Source organism: Sebastes fasciatus, chromosome 23, assembly GCF_043250625.1.
Source record: "Sebastes fasciatus isolate fSebFas1 chromosome 23, fSebFas1.pri, whole genome shotgun sequence".
Lineage (NCBI taxonomy): Eukaryota > Metazoa > Chordata > Actinopteri > Perciformes > Sebastidae > Sebastes > Sebastes fasciatus.
Genome location: NC_133817.1, coordinates 5397440 through 5415201, shown reverse-complemented (window position 1 = coordinate 5415201; position 17762 = coordinate 5397440). Strand labels below are relative to the sequence as shown.

Below are 17762 nucleotides of genomic sequence, written 5' to 3'. Positions count from 1 at the left end.
ACAAGATGTGAAAAAATACACCTGAATCAATACTGTTGAATCATCCAAGAGGCTCTAGATTCACCCTGTTTCACTTCTGTGTTTGGTCCCCCTGGTGGGAACCGGACCCACTGTGTATACATGTACCTCTCCACCACCTCCAAATTCCCTTTAAACTTTATAAATTGTATTTATATCGCAACATGAAGTTCTTAAATGACCAAATGTCCAATCGAGATGCTGAACCCAGAGTTATAGTAATCTGTATTTCCAAAAATAAATGTCTTCCAGAAACGTGGACCAATGGTGCGAGGTACATGCGAGCACTCAGCGAGTCTTCGTCCATCCACAGCGACGCCCTGTACCACCTGACCAAGGACATGTCCGGGAGGGGACTGGACCCCATGTCCTATAGCTTCCTGGAGCCTGCATCTTGTAAAGAAGAACCCTTGGCTGAGGAATCAGAAAGTTTGTTGAAGGTAATTAAAAGACCACAGAAGATATGTGTGCAAACAACAACAAAAACAACACATTAAAGGTCCCATATTGTAAAAAGTGAGTTTTTACATTCATCTTTTACATTATAAAGCAGGTTTAAGTGATATATAAATACTGTTATACTATCAAAACGCTCAATATACGGAGAAATACACACAGCCCGTATTCAGAAATTGTGCATTTGAAACAAGCCGTTAGGATTTCTGTCCATTTGTGATGTCACAAATACACAATATTTAGACCATTACACGGCAAACATTCTAAATGTGTCCTAGTTTATTTCCTGTTGCAGTGTATGTGAATAACATCAGCTGACAGGAAGTACACATGGACCCAAGCTGTTGCCTAGCAACGCAATTACGTTGAAATGCACTAAAACGGAGCGTTTCAGACAGAGGGTGAATACAGGTATATTCAAGCTGACAGTATAAGGAAAATAAAAAGTTTTTTTGAACATTAAAGCATGTAAACATGTTCTAGTAGAAACCCAAAATACAAGTATGAACTTGAAAATGAGCATGATATGGGACCTTTAAAACAAGAGTGTATGCTTTCAGATTACTTTTCACGTACTTATCAGAGTTAAACTTAACAAAATTATACTTAAGTATAATTGGCTTATACCGACAACTATACAGAAAAGTCCAAATATACTTGGCTTATACTGAAAAGTATATTTGGATAAGTACTAGAAACACAAAATACAAGTATGAACCTGAAAATGAGCACGATATGGGACCTTTAATGTTTTCTTTTCCTCTTGTGGGAACCAGTTTGAGGTTTAAAGCCTGCCTTATACTCACTTGGAGCAACTTGTAAAAATAAGTTAATCATGTAATATTTCCTGCATGGGTAATGTATTGCATAGCATTGCATCATTTTATGACTAAGCATAAAATAGAACAAAAAAATCTCATTAAAATGACTTTTAATCTGTTGTGATGATGGAGGGAGATGTTCTCCGAGATTTGTTTTTCAAGATGTTTATTTTTTTTTAGTCTTTCAAAATAAGAGTTGAGATATTTTGGGTGGATTGAACCGACTTCAACCTGCCTTTGAGTAAAAAGTGTGAACGCGTGGGTTCAAGGTTAATGTTAGTTTAGGGAAAAGAGGCTGATATTAGAAATAGGTTAATGGTAAAGCCTGAGGATAGAAGACATCTCTCTCTCATTGGAGGATTTCTTTTAACATGCTCATTCTAAGGAAGACAGAAATATATTGGGACCAAAGCAATGCTTCAAAATACATTTTATTTATATATAACTGCTTCTGTGATTATGGTGTAGCTATATAGGAAAACACATGTCTCTCTCCAAGTTACATCAGTGGGCTGTCAAAGCAACCAAGGCTGCTCCCTCTCTCCACACTGCAAAAAATATCCATCTTAAAGGCACATTTTTATATAGACAAATATTATTATACATCTACAGAGCCTTTTAAAAAGTCGCTGAATAAAAGTATGGCTTTTCCTGAAAAAGAAAATGTATAATCGTGAATTTTTAAAATGTTGGCAGGTCCAAAATTAATGTTTTGTTTATTTCTATGGAAGATATCTGACATTTGGTTCCCAATTCTAACGAGGCTTGTGAGACAGTGTTGGTATCAGGTGGTATATCTGGGTCGTCAGTTAGTGTGGAGCTTGACGTTAAGTGCCTGGCAACGAGTTGTTGTGAAGTTAATGCAATGGAACGGAGGAGAGGGAGAATGAAAAACCTAGTGGCTGAATGTTATGTAAGGGATAATGTACAGTGAGTCGGTCATTGTTGTGAAATAAACCCCGAAGTGAAGCATCGTGAGCTTCCTGGTTGGCCTATAAAAATACGTCATCCCTGGAGCACTGTATAGTATTAGGGCCACAATGAAGAAAAAAAAAAAATCTGAGATTTCCAGAATAAAGTCATAATATTACAAGAATAAAGTCATAACTTTACGAGAAAAAATATCGTAAAATTACGAGAAAGAAGTCGTAATTTTACGACTTTTTTCTCGTGAAGTTACGACTTTATTCTGGTAATATTAAGACTTTTTTCTCGTAAAATTACAACTTTATTCTCGTAATATTACGACTTTTTGTATCGTAATATTACGACTTTATTCTCGATATCTCAGATTATTTTTTTCCTCAATGTGGCCCTAATACTCTGTCATAGTATAACACCTTTAATTTTTTCTATTTTTCAAAATAAGAGCAAGAGACATTTTTTATTTATTTTTAAAATAGGAAAAAAAAGGCTCCTGGAAAAGATGAAGTAGTTCCACGTATTATTGCAAATCCAGAATTTAAGATATAGCCCTCTAGTAAACAGGCAAAACTTCTAAAAACACAGAAAATAATTTCACCAATTTAGCAATGTTTTTCTCTCTTTCTTTCTTTCTTTTTTTTATTTTTTAATAAAAAATTCTTACATTTTTGAGACACCATCAAGCCCCAAAAAATTACATATTGCAAGCAGACATTTTTTACAGTGTGGAGTGCTCTGTGCCAAAAGCGCCGGCGGTGCGCAGCAGCCTCCAGATCACACAGAGAGAGAGATGGAGAGAGATGGAGAGAGATGGAGATCACCGGCATGAGAGCAGCCTGCTACCTCTACAGATCTGCTCTGCTGCTTCTTATTCTTCAATCTGACTTATCTTATCTTTAAAAAACAACAAAACAAAACAAACAAACAATGAGCCCTGCTGCAGACGAGCCGTCGCTCCTCCTGTTGGGCTGTGGACTAACTGGAGTGACCTCAGGTGTCATTTAGGGATGATGATGATGATGATGGAGATGATGGAGGAGGTGATGATGATGATGAACTTCTTCTTCTTCTACTTCTTCTCTGTGTGTCTTTAAAAGCGCAACAGCATGCAGAGTGAAGACAAGATCCCAGTAAGTACACCAGTATCCATCCTTTTCTCTGTCTTTGCCTTGAGTTTATTAATGAGCTTCACTTGTCTGTGAACCAATCTGTGTGTTTTAAAATTTGCTACACTGTTGTAAAACTCTGAGATGCTGTTTACGGTAAACTCACTAAAACCCTTAAGAAAGTGATTCCTACTAGCTAACTGTTGTGTAGGAGACTATTTGACCCGTAAAATTACAGCTTTATTCTCGTAATATTGCGACTTTATTTTCATAACATTGCGATTTTTTTCTTGTAAAGTTACGACTTTATTCTCGTAATATAACGACTTTATTCTCGTAATATTACGACTTTTTTTCTTGTAAAATAACGACTTTATTCTCGTAATATTACAACTTTTTTCATAAAATTACAACTTTATTCTCGTAACATTACGACTTTTTCCTTGTAAAATTAAGACTTTATTCTCGTAATATTATGACTTTATAACTTCTTTATAAAGAAGTGTCAGCAAACAGAAAAGCTTTTTCTGGAAAGTTCTGTACCTGTCTGTTTACTGTCTAATGTATGTTTCAGTTGGTGAGAACTTCCAAAACTTCCAAGGGATATTATATATTATTGTTATAACTTGACAGTTATAGACTGCTGCTGTGTTTCTAAGCACACACATAACGCTTTGTCTACACAGGGAACGTCAGGAGCGCATGGTGGCTGCCTCGCTGAACAGCTGCGTGATTCACACGTTGCGTGTTCACACTAGTTGCATTTCTGCTGCTGCTGCTGCCAGCCCTTTCTTTCTACATAGAGTTTGTCTTTCATTATGGCCATTTCATTTCATTATAAATGTCATTTATATTTATTTTAGACAGATAAAGGTTAAGAAATGTGTGGTAATTTGTAAATAATAGTAGTAATCGGGCCCTGCAAGTCACTGCATGTTCTACAACACAGGAGTAAAATCCTCATGTTAACAAATGAAGGACTTCTGTTCACAGAAAAAACGTTTGAGGGCTTTTATTTTTAAATGAAAGCAGGAAGTGTTGATAATCTTCCTGGTAGGATGAATGTCAAACGATCACTTTCACTGTCGTTTGTTGCTGTGAATTGCGTGCAGCTCGCGTTAAAAATAGGCGAGACCTCGAATCTCTAGAAAGAGGCAACTGAGACGGGCTGTGTGGCTGCTCTAACATGTTAACATGGATGCCGCAATAAAGAGAATTCAGACTTAATAAGACTAGTGTAATTAAATGAAGTGTTATGAACATAGTGGAGCATTTAGCAGCTAAAGAGAGACAGCTATTTCCATTGCTATCGATGGAAGTTGGTAGAGACCAAAAACAGAGCTCAAATAGAGTGAACATTGGACGTATGTTTGTAAGGTGGCCAGAAACACGACTCTAGATGAATGTTGCTCCATAACTGCTGGCTTGTATACATACATACATACACAACTGCTCGCTAACAATTTCATCTTAAAAGGTAATGATATGTCAATGCTGTGTTCACAACTTGTTGCCTCAAAGTGGCCTATAATTGCAGGTTTAAAGCATGTCTTGATGAATGTAAGAGATATTTTTTCCCACATGCATAGATAAAGCCATCTCTGCTAGCATTTATTCTGTTTAGCAAGACACAACCAATGGCAGAGCTACAGTGAAAGTGACAAAATAGGTGACAAATATAAGCTAATACGCTCTACTCCGTGGGGAACTTGAGCTTGGCGATACATTGTGCCATGTGCCCATCTATTTATCCATCTAATTTATGTAAGTGTCTTTGCATTATTAATTGTTTCAACGCGATAAAAACATAATGACTTTCATGTGATATATATAGCTGTGACCTACAAATATAGAGTGGACTTTAACTAAGCATCGATGCACAACAGCATATTTTACAAACCTGTCCTGCTGATAAGAAAGAAACCAAACTCTCCTCATAGCCAGAGCCTATAGAGCGTTCCCTCTTGTGTCCTCCATGTTTAGTCTCCCTCTCTACGTTCCCTCTGTCTAAATAAAGAATCAAACTGGCAAAGGTGAGCTGACTGCCCACTCTGCTGCTGAAGGTTCTCACTTCAGTGTTTTTTGAGAACCTGCCAAAAGCCACTTCTGTTTGCGTGTGCTGACAGTGCAGTGAATGTTTAAGTTCATTCAAACGGTTATTACATAACTCCGCTGCTGCGTAAAGGTTCTTTAAACAATGTGCATTTGTTAAATTGATTGTGATGCCTTGCCATGATTGTTGTAGATGATGGTTTCCTCTATCTAACAGCAGTTCTAGTACTTCCTGTATATTTTTACATTCCCTTTTGACTTCTCTTGGCTCCCTACAGGTCGTGGGCTCACCTTCAAGCCCTCAGGGCAGCGGGGAAGGCCTTTACTTCTACGACGGCAGACGGAAAGTTGACTACGTTCTGGTCTTCCACCAGCGACGGCACGGCTCCATACGATCTCGCGCCAGCTTCTCGGTTTCGCACGACAGGCTTTCCATCGTTTCCAATGGCAACTTTCCCCCCTCGGTGGAATCGGATGTGGCGGCAGGAAGAGGAGGCATACCGGGAGGGGAGGCCGCGAGTTCCGGCGACGTGTTCATGGAGCTCGGAGGCTTGGGAGGGAACGAGCTAACGGAGCCCGCCGACCATGAGATGCGTCTGATCAGACAGGAGTTTGAAGCAAACCTGCTGGAGGCCGGCCTGGAGATAGAGAGAGACAGAGAGGTGAGTGTGCATGTATGGCCATGCTTATGTCCTCCCCTTCCTGTTTTCTCGAGGGCACTACACTGACACCTACAATAATGTTATATTATTATGTGGTCATGCAGTTGAGAGTGATGATTTTGGTGAGCAATCTTCTTTTGGTGGATTAAAAGTAGGGATGTTAATAATCAGCTGTTACTAACCGACAATACAAATTTGAACCGATTAATACTATCAGTTAAAAACTATTAAAACTATGGCTGTCAAAGTTAACGTGATAATAACGCATTTTAATGCCATTAATTTCTTTAATGCATTAATGCAATTTGATTTTTAAGGCTGTAGTGGGCTCAATTTTAAAGGTCCCATATCATGTCTCATTTTCAGGTTCAAACTTGTATTTTGTGTTTCTACTAGAACATGCTTTAATGTAAAAAAAACAACTTTATTTTCCTCATACTGTCTGTCTGAATATACCTGTATTTACCCTCTGTCTGAAACGCTCCGTTTTAATGCATTTCAACGGAATTACGTTGTTAGGCAACAGTTTAGGTCCATGTTTACTTCCTGTCAGCTGATGTTTTTTACATACACTGCAACAGGAAATAAACTGAGACACATTTAGAATGTTTAAAACCGTGTGATGGTCTAAATATTGTATATTTGTGACATCACAAATGGACACAAATCCTAACGGCTCGTTTCAAACACACAATTTCTGAATACGGGCTGTGTGTATTTCTCCATATATTGAGCGTTTTGATAGTTTAACAGTATTTATATAACACATAAACCTGCTTTATAATGTAAAAGACCTGAAAATCTCACTTTTTACAATATGGGACCTTTAAAGCTAGAGTGAAGATATAGGAAACCAAAGGAATCCATTCATGCCATGCTCCAAAAGTTATGCTAAAGTTTGTTGAGGAAAAACATTACCATTTTCAAAGAAAAAAACTCCTAATCAGCAACCTTGGTCTGACACCAGTTGTTTTATGGAGGGTAGGAACACATTTCATTTATTAATGTAAAAGCCCACTGTACTCAAGGTTGAAGCTTTGTTATTGTTCCAGTGCACTTTACACAGCAATGAGACTTTCTTTGGCTTTCAGGCAGGCTCAACTTGTGACAGTCAAATAAAATATACAAAGAAGACAATAAGATTCAAATAAAATGTGTAATAAAAACAAGCAATTTGAACAAACGTCTTGACATTAGCTAATAGTCGACAGTTAAACCTGCTTTATTTGATTTTTGTCTCGGCCATTTAAGGGCTGCGTAACAAGCTGTTAACAACGCCGTTATCACCTTAGTTGATATGGCGAACATGTTAAGAAACAACTAAAACAGCAGACTCCTGCAGACACAGAGCAGCGTCAGCATTGAAGTGCTGTTTACAAATGTAAGTCTAATATTAACTTTCCTTTTAGCTCTGTTTTAGAGCTAATTAGAGCTTTTTTTAGCTGAAAACAGCTGTGTGTTGCTGCTGGAAATAACGCTGAGTGGACCTGAATTGACTTTGAAACCAAAACTATGAGCTGAAAGAAGCTAAATTGCTCCGTAGAGCTAATTCTCTGTGGATTCGTCCTGCTGAGATGCAATTTTCCCATTACACAAAGTCATTTTTATCTATTAATAATTTAAAAACATTGATTACTGCGGCTTTAAGTAAACTATAGAGCATTAGTAGGTAATGGTCAAATGTGTACAAAACCACAAACATGTTTCTTCACTGGTCAGTTAACAGATGAAGATGTCAAACTGTTTGGTATTTGGAAGAAGCATCGTGGTTTAATCTAGATGTTTAATCTTTTTGATCACAATACCTGGAGAAGGAATCAGGAGTATAATTTCCGACATCAACCAGCAGCCTGTGGTTTGATACACACACTAGATGCTTCAGTTTTTTCCAGGATTTTTAAGATAAACCCTGACACAGGATCTGATGTAACTCCATCTTGAGCTATTTAAGGTGAGCGCCTACATAGGAACCCGGCTCAGATGGTAAGAGGAAAGATGTGGGTGAGACTCGATGTGTTGTAAAGGATTCAAGGTGACTATTACACCAGCGAGAGCCGGGTGTCACAAGGAGGTTTCTGTTCAACTTTGAAATGTAGCTTTTATTTCCCCTTTTATGTTTTATGTACCGAGGTTGTGCTGCCGTCCTTAGTCACCTTGCTGCTGCTGGACAAAATAATGGAAACACCATGTAAAATTGAGTGTCAGCTTTAGAGCAAACAAAGTGCGGGCACAATCATGGAAGATATTCACCTGTACAGTATCTTATGTATCTACTGTGCAGTGGTGCACTCAGAAATACATCCAACTGTACTGTGTGTACCAATAGCATCTGATATACAGACAAGCCTACTCAGTTAAAGCACATGAACGAAACATTTCTTCTCAACCACCAAATGTGAAATAAGATCATATAAATATGATATCTTCTCCTGTGGCCATCCACAATATCACCAAACTCTAATTTCTGGGTCAGTTTGTTCAGTGCAAAGCTCCATAGTACACTCAAGTTTCAGTCATAAACAGTAGTATGTTTCTTTTCGGACGCACTGAGCAGTAATTTACATAATCACTTCCTGAGAGCCTCCTTGCCGGTAACCATGGTAACCCGTGCCAACCTCATGTGACCAAAACGATGGTTTGTGAGAATCAAAGTCTGAACTGATTTAAAATATATATTACGCCTAGCAAAGTGAAATCTTATACTTACACTTAAATCGAAGCGTTGACAACGAACGTTGTCATCGCTACCGCATTGTATTTTGGGATATTATGCCGCCGTGTCCAGCGTTGTGGTAATATTTCACCGGAAATAGCATGCAATTTGCATACTAAATAGCGCATTAGTATGAAATTTTGGACGCAAAACTGTGGATAAACACAAACAATGGGCAGTAATCTGCACCTTGTTGCACCATACTTTATGACAGCAGTTTATTCTGACTTCACTAAGCGTATTTTCCCAAATTAATAAATACAAAGTATTTTGTGGCGTTTTTTGTTGTGATGCGCCGCTCTGTTGACATTAAACATTATTTTCGTGCCACAATTTTTGATTTGATTTGTCTCGATCGCGCTGCTCTCTCTCCTCTCGTCCGTTTTTGTAACCATCATTGTCCACTACTTTTCATGATGCATTGTTGTCCACTATATAGGAGGACACAGTCTTGATAGAAAATTCTCCGCTAAGTGTTTTTTTTTTTTTTTAAAGAATTGCAGAGTCCTGTGTCGGAAACAGCTTGTATCCAGGGCAACACACAAAAAAATGCATAAGTTGGTGCAGGATGTACCAAACCTGCAAACCTGAGCAATGGAGAAGTCTGATGAGTCATTCAGCCTTGTTCCTTCATCCAGAAACACTTGCTGGAGGGACAAAGGAAACCTTGAACCAACAACGTTTACAGCCAATAGTGTGGATCTGTATTGACCTTATAGAAATTGTAAAGACTGGTGATTGAACATCACCAAGATCAGACCAAAGCTGTGGAGCTCAGAGCATTTGAACTGAACTGAGAAAACTATTTTAATTGTATCTTCTCATAAGATATACCTACTTCTCTGATCTGTTTTATATACGACCAGCGCTGCTAAAAAGGCAGTTTACTGAATATAACTCAGCTTTTACTCCATGTGAAGTGTTTCTGTTATTTAGTGTCTTCCACCAGTGGGATTCTGTTTATTTTGGTGTCTGAATCCACACGAGGGCCTGACGGTTTCTTGCGAGCTGGCAGCCTCAAAGTCTTTTTCGCCGTCGCCAACACAGCTGACCTCTTTGTATCGATTTTCTAATTAAGCCTGAAACGGGTAATTTTGTTTTGTCATGTACAAATCGCTTCGCTGTGATTGTGTGTTACATAGCAACCGGTACTTGCGTGTGAGAGTGTGTACGTCAGTCCTGCTTTTGGATTGTGTGTGTGTGTGTGTGTTGTAGGCGCTTGGCATTCAGTGTGCGTGCTCTGTGTTCTTGTAGTGGGGCTGCAGGCTCGCTGCCACGGAGTTGTACAATTGTAGTTATTGCTAAAGATCCACTTGTTACCAAAATGAACTACTGCTGCACTAAGAGGAGTCATTTGGGAAAGTGAAGTGTCAGCTGTTGGAAGCTGCAATGGTCTTGCAATTTTGTGAATTGTTAAATCCCACAATACTTAAAAATTGCAATACATATCGAATTAGCACCCAAGTATCGTGATAGTATCAAATCGGGAGATAGGTGTATCGTCCCAGCCCTACAACAGGAGAAATGCACCTTACTTTTAAACATTATGAAAGACTTGAATAACGACAAGTTTTTTTGATACGTGCAAATATCGCAACTCCGACCTTTTCAAGAAGGAATGAAAAAGAGGGAGGCTGTGTTTGCACGGTCGAATAAGTCTGCCACCGGTTACATTAATCGGAGAATGCACGGAGGAATATTAGTGGAATATTAATTTTCATTAGCCATGTAAACAGCTCAGTAGGAATATTGTCTTTTTCAGAATAAGGTCAAAAACCAGAACATTTAATGCATATAAACATAGTCGTTGTTCAGGGATGAGTTATTTAAATGCAGGATAGGAGGACTTTCACATTGTCAAACCAAAGTATTAGGGTTTGCTTTGTGTGTGTGCCTATTTTGCTTAATACATGTGACTGTGCTGACGTGTGTGTGTGTGTGTGTGCGCTGGCTGGCATCCAGTTGGCAGTGTGTGCGGTCTGCAGGCTAGTATTAATCAGATTGTTGACAGTGTGGCCACGGAGCCTAAGCCAGGATGAGATTAGTTGACTGACTGATAGCTCCTTATCTCATCTCATGGATTGAGGGGTAGATCGAAATCTGCCGCCAGCATAAAGAGGAAGACTCGCGTTCCAATATCCCTCATTTGAATGGAGCCAGGGATACTCTTACAATATGACTGACAAACATAATTACACTCCTTCCATCAGCTAGATGTGGTTGTAGGAGGTGCTGGCAGAGAGTAGGAACATTGTCTCATAATAACTGCAGGTTTTCCGCTCACTTAATCACTCATATAGATACAATCAGAAAAACGGTAATGCGTGTTGTCACCCTGGTCTGTGAGCAGATAGTAAATTAATGTAGGAAATTAAACTTTGATTATAATTCATGAAGTTCGTGCAGCACCAGCATCCAAAAAAAGGAATATGTCTGCAGCAGAATGATGTAGTGGAAACGGATTCTCTCTCTCTAATTTGAAATGAATGAACTTCTCTACATCATCACAGGGAGCATTAACTGCTGACCTGCTGGTTTTATAGGGGCATCACATGTAGTCCTTGTCGAGGGATTATAGTTAATCTATGAGCTTGGATAACTGATTGATCAACCTCAAATCTCACTTTACCCCAAATCTGCTATTTAGCATTTTAAAAATATTTAGCGTACTGAACAGGACTCCTCAGTTTGGCTTTGTTTCTCACTGTAGGTTGAAAATGTGGCCTTGAATGACCCAACCATTCAGCAACAAAATGATTAGAGCTGTTATTGACGACAGAGATCATGACATTGTGATTTTGTAGATGCACATTGGAAAACGTGGCAGCAATTACATTAATGATTATTCAGACAGTTTGAGGGACTTCAATAACCCAAAATGACCCCTGTAAATTGACATTTCCCAAGGCTTAATTTGTTCTAGACGTCATTATTTAACCAGTGTTTAGCATAGCAATACCACTTCAGTATTATTAAGTAGTTAATTAGTAATATTCTTTATAGAGCAGTGTTCCCACCAGTGTTTTTTTATTTCATTAAATCAACTTTCTATATAACTTGTCAGTTTTGTCAACATAAATAAAATGACAGCAGTGAAAATGTTGTTTTTGAAAGGCTAAATGCCAACAAAATTATTAAGTTATTAATTATTAATGTTCTTTAGAGAGCAACCTGTTTTCCTTAAAACAAAATCCTCGAACACAATCCTCAGTTTGTATAAAGTCAATCAGTGTATTAAATTGCTATTTTTTTATTTTTTATTAAATTAACTTTATATATAACTCGTCAGTTTCGTCAACATTAATAAAATTATGACGTCTTGAGGGATTTGCAAAGTGAATGCAGATACATAATATGATCTTTTTTTTGTAACAACTTAATTGATTTACTATAATAGTGTTAGAGTCAAAATATATGTTCTGTTATTGTGGTTAAATAAATGTAATTTATGGTGGCGTTAAATTGCTGCTATAGACTTCCCCATTAATACAGGTGTGCAAGCCTCCCTTTATGTGCATCAAGCGGGAGAGCAAAGGTTCAAGGTTTTTGAACAGTTGTTTCTGAAAGGCTAAATGCCAACAAATTATTAAGTTATTAATTAATAATATGTGCTTTACAGAGCAGTGGTTCCCATCCTATTTTCCCTGTTAATACAGTTGTGTGCCTCTCTTTGTGTGCAGTAAGCGGGAGAGCAAATACAGTAGGTTTTTGAAAGGCTAAACGCCAACAAATCATTATGTTATTAATTAATAATGTGCTTTATAGAGCAGTAGTTCCCATCCTGTTTTCCCTGTTAATACAGTTGTGTGCCTCCCTTTGTGTGCAGTAAGCGGAAGAGCAAATACAGTAGGTTTTTGAAAGGCTAAACGCCAACAAATATGGATTGAAGCAGAATATTTGATTCGATTTTTGCTACTAAAAAGTAAAAAAATATATCTTTTTTAAATCGTTTTATAGACAGTTATAAATGTAGAGCTTATACAGTAAGTGTGTTATTATAATTTTAGTTATACATGAGCGAATCTAATCCATTGTTATAGAGATTAAATTCACCATTGGATTATGTAAAGTAATAATTTCATAAAAAGTAAGATGAATCATGTTAAACACATTAAATATGGCCTTTAGATGAGCAACAAACCCAAAGTATTTTTAAAATGAATGTGTGCATTGTACCGACCTAAATTCTTCTACTTGTGTCCAACCTGTTTGACTTCAGATTAATTGGATGCTAGGCAAAAAAAAAAAAGAGCATAAATGTCAAACTTGTTGACTGTGTCGGAGGATTATTGAGTTGACCTTCGATCTCTCAGGGACATCCTCTTACAGAACACTTTTAATTAAATCAGAGCAAGATGTTAATTCAAGGAGTGGGGCTGGGACTTGTGAAGAGTTCAGTCTGTGGGGGCTTGGGAAACAGAATGAGCTGGATTAACTGTTTGGTAAGACTTCCCTCAGGTAGAGAATCGTTCTCTCCACACAAATTGCTTTACAGGCGGCCGGGGAGGAAGATGAGCACACTCCTCTGTATGTAGTACAACCTGCTTGCTCAAGTCCTGCTGCACCACTGCGCTGTAGAGAAATGACAATAATGTAATAATACTAATGATTACTGAGTGTGCCTCTTGGAGGGAAACGCATTTCATGCAATTACTGCAACAGTTCTGATGCTGTGGAGAATCCTTGATATGTACCCATGAGGGTAAATATCGGAGATAGATGGTGCAATCATTGAAATTATCCTTGAAACAAGGACAAAATAATTTGGAATATTATGTTAGTATTATGAAACTTTCAGGTGGAAGCTTTTTTTTAAAACAAAATCAGCAATATATTTTCTTATTGACTCAGGGGCATGGATATATTTTAGTACATACTAGTAGTAGACTATACTGCAAGCCAAAAAAGTTAACTTCCAGTTTGTTTGCAGCTCACTGCACATGCACATTAGTGCTTTTCCGGCCCCATAGACTTTACATTGGGATGACGTCAAGCTTAGGCTCTGAGAACAGTTCTACAGACGTCTCTTTTATAATGGTGGTTTAGGACGAAAATACTTTTTGGGCTGCTAGAGATTTAATAGTTACAGTACCGTGAGTGGCCACTAGGGCATATATATATATATATAAGACAAGATCTACTTTATTGTCCCGAGGTCTTGGGCTCCAAGCCACTGCATCACACAACATACCAAAATCACAATGTATATATACATACATGCATAGAACACAGATCATACATACACTCATGCATGAACGTGCTTAGATTCACATGTTGAGTGTGAGACAGTAGTTCTTTAAAATAATAAAAGGTAATAAAAGATAGTTGTTTCAAATACTATAACTGGGTATGATCATACCAGATAATAAATAATCAAGTCACCATATATTAGTGGGGTCTCATTTAGCTACTTGTTAGCCTTTTTGAAGACACGTAAAAGCTTCAACATCAGTGGGATATTTACTGACGGATTTTATAGAACAGAACGTTAAAATCCATTCAAACCCAATCAGAAAACCCGTTGACTTCCAGACGAGGGAACTAAATGCTAAAATGATAACTCATTTTCGTGTTTTAGGACTCATTCCTGCATCACTCTAATGCTTAGGGGTGGCTGGAGTCTATCCCAGAATGCACTCAGAGAGAACCCACTGAGCAAAGACGCGTCCAAAAGACATCAATTTTTAACGTCTCTGTCGACCGTCCAAAAGACGTCCACTGAGGAGCCAGAATGAAAGATTTTGCGACGTCTTTTTTAAACGTCTTTTGTAACGCTCAACTATTGATGTCAACCTGAGTTGCACATCCACAGACGTCCAAAAGGGGTCCCTGGTCAGACGTCTAGATATTGAACCCAACTTGCACGTCCACCAGACGTACAAAAGTGGGTCTGGACTGACGGACGTTATACAGACATGATCTGAACGTCTTCCTGACACATTTTCCAATGCAGACAGTATCGGAAGGCAGCAGAAAAACAAGTTTGCAGGCTGCCTTTTACAAGAGATTTGGGTCATAAAACACTCGAGATGAAGTGTAACCATAATTGTTACTATGGTAACGCCAAACTCCATCATTATTTATTAGGGATGAGCCCAAAGTCTTATGAAATTACATTCTACTACTCTGCGGTAAACTAGAAGTCGTCACTTCTTCTCAGTGTGTTGTGTTGCAGCTCTGCAGCAGAAACCTGTAGCTGCTCCTGGTATTAAAAAAAAGAAATGCTTTACATAATACAGCAAGTCAAACGATCAGATAAGATGTTTGTTTGTGTGATGCAACAGGTCGCCTGTAGTTGTCGAGTACATCCAGTACATCCAGGTTAATCCATACATCCGACCACCTGCAGGTCTGGAGGAGCTCCTGTAATGTCAACACCCCCTCCTACCCCCCCTACAGCCTTTAACCCAATTCAATGACTTCCACTAATAACCACCTTCCACGCTGAGTTCCTCTTCTCTTTGTATCTCTCTATTGTCTTTGTCTTAATTAGTCTTTCTCTGTGTGTCTCCGTTTTCGTTTGTCTTTCTTTCATCCTCACCATCCACTCTCCTCCATCCTCTTGACTCGATTTCTCTCTCCGCTCACCACCTCACTCTCCACCCCGCCATCCCGTCGCCCAACCGATCACCTTCTCATATTCGATGCCCCGTCTCCCCCCCCCATCCTCATCCAAAGACGCCCCCGGCTGCGTCCTAGTTACCCCCCCTACAGAGATAAAGAGCTAATTGGAAATCCCTCTACTAATTAACCTTCTCCCGGCTGAAAGGTATTTATATCCCCTGCTTTTTGATGGAGCGATAAAAAGGAAGGGAGGGGAGGAGGAAGGAAAAGGGGGCGAGAGATCTGAGAAATGAATGTGAGCAAGTGGGTAGAATATAATGGATGTTGGTGGGAGGTGGGTAAGTAAGTGAGGAAGGGGAGTGAGGTGTAGATGTGAAATTAAAAGGATGAGGTAGCACTTCATAACACAAATGAATCATTGCTAATTTCTTCATTTTGTGACAGTACAATAATCACCATGAAGTCAGTTTTCTTCTCTACAAATTTACGTTTAGAGTCACCAGGTCAGGTTGTGAGGGAAAGCAAGAGTTTTTGGTGACTGCAGATGGTGGAAGGGCTGATCACGATCAACGGTTGCTATATCCCGACAGTAGTGTCCATGTATGAGACAGGTAATCTGAAAAAATCATGTTCCTCCGGTGTCCTCCGTTGATCCTAAAGGCATCTGCAAGATTTCACAGACTGGATGAAAAACAACCAATCAGAGTCGAGCTGGAGTCTGCCGTCCATGAGAACCGGCTGTCAATCACTCGCGAACTCTGATCAAACGGTCAAACTAGGCAGCGCTGATCAAATATGAATCAATATTATGTTACTTTAATGCCTATTTCTCTCCTCAAATGTTTTCAGAATCATCTTGTAGTTCACGGTTTAGCTGGAAAATTAGAAAGTTTGTGACCCGGTAGCCATGTTGAGATCAGTTGAGGAAATACCGAGCGCCGCCCACCAGCCGGAGCACAGCCAATAGGAACGCTCTCTCTCTGAAATGACCTGTGATTGGTCAAAGTCTCCCGTCACGGGGCTAGATGTTTTTAAAGCCTGAAAACAGAGCCATGAGGAGGAGCAGAAGTCTAGTTATCTCTCAGAACACTTGAATTACAATATACTGAAAGGTTATTATGGAATTTTTTGCCTACTGAAGCTTTAATCCTGATTAATCACAAATGAATTGCACATTTTTTACCTGTTCAAATGTACCTTAAAGGGAGATTTGTCAAGTATTTCATACTCTTATCAACATGGGAGTGGATAAATATGCTGCTTTATACAAATATATGTATATATTTATTATTGGAAAAACTGCCATGGCTGTTTTCAAAGGGGTCCCTTGACCTCTGACCTCCAGATATGTGAATGTAAATGGGTTCTATGGGTACCCACGAGTCTCCCCTTTACAGACATGCCCACTTTATGATAATCACATGCAGTTTGGGGGCAAGTCATAGTCAAGTCAGCATACTGACACACTGACAGCTGTTGTTGCCTGTTGGGCTGCAGTTTGCCATGTTATGATTTGAGCATATCTTTCATGCTAAAGGCAGTACCTGTGAGGGTTTCTGGACAATATCTGTCATTGTTTTGTGTTGATAATTGATTTACAATAATAAATATATACATATATTTGCATAAAGCAGCATATTTACCCACTCCTATGTTGATAAAAGTATTAAATACTTGACAAATCTCGCTTTAAGGTACATTTTGAACAGATAAAAATGTGCGATTAATTTGTGATTAATCACGATTAAATATTGTAGTTGATCGACCGCCCTAGTGAATATACATACGTATGCTGTGTAACAAATATATTGTATTAAAAGAGCGCTAAAGCTCAGGTGGCTTTACGCTCCACTGTGTCCCTGAGGAGGACAAAGGACAGTGTGGATGTGCGTGAGGGAGAAGATAATGAAATATAAGAGGAGCAAGAGTGACAGTCAGTGAGTCAGCCAGTCAGTCAATCAGTCAGTGAAACAGTGTCTAGCGGGTAGCAGAAGGTGCAGTAATATATGTGAGGATGGGGGGCGGCGAGGGGGAGTGAAAGATCTCAGGAGAGTAGGAGTCGAGAGAGGAGAAAGGGAATCGTTTCGGGTTTCCATCATTTGCCATGCCACCTTTCTCTTTTCACTCCCCCCCTCTCTCTCTCGCAGAAGCTGATGGGGGTCTGAGGAGGGTAAGGTTACCCGGCTGTCGTCCCCTGCTGGCTCGCTTTCATTTCTGCTTACACTCGCACTCACACCGCAAACCAGCTCCATAATGGCTAGATAGACTTTGGAGGAACAGTTTTCACTGCTGCTCACAATTAAAGCTTCAGTAGGCAACAAGTTTTTGGCGTCATTGGGAATTTTTTTTATTATAACCTTTCAGCATATTGTAATTCAAGTGTTCTGAGAGAAAACTAGACTGCTGCACAAACTTTCTCATTTTACAGCTAAACAGTACACTACAA

The 17762-nt window shown here is 39.0% G+C and overlaps 1 protein-coding gene across 3 annotated transcripts in view; it reads left to right on the top strand.

Moving 5' to 3' along the window:
- The window catches only part of ano2b (anoctamin 2b), an 87685-nt gene that overhangs the window by 6812 nt on the left and 63111 nt on the right, over window positions 1-17762 (top strand). For all 3 annotated transcript variants that reach the window (XM_074625356.1, XM_074625357.1, XM_074625358.1), the window contains exons 2-4: window positions 271-458; window positions 3317-3349; window positions 5656-6039. In XM_074625356.1, coding sequence (XP_074481457.1) covers window positions 271-458; window positions 3317-3349; window positions 5656-6039 — 605 coding nt within the window. The remainder of the gene's footprint in view (window positions 1-270; window positions 459-3316; window positions 3350-5655; window positions 6040-17762) is intronic.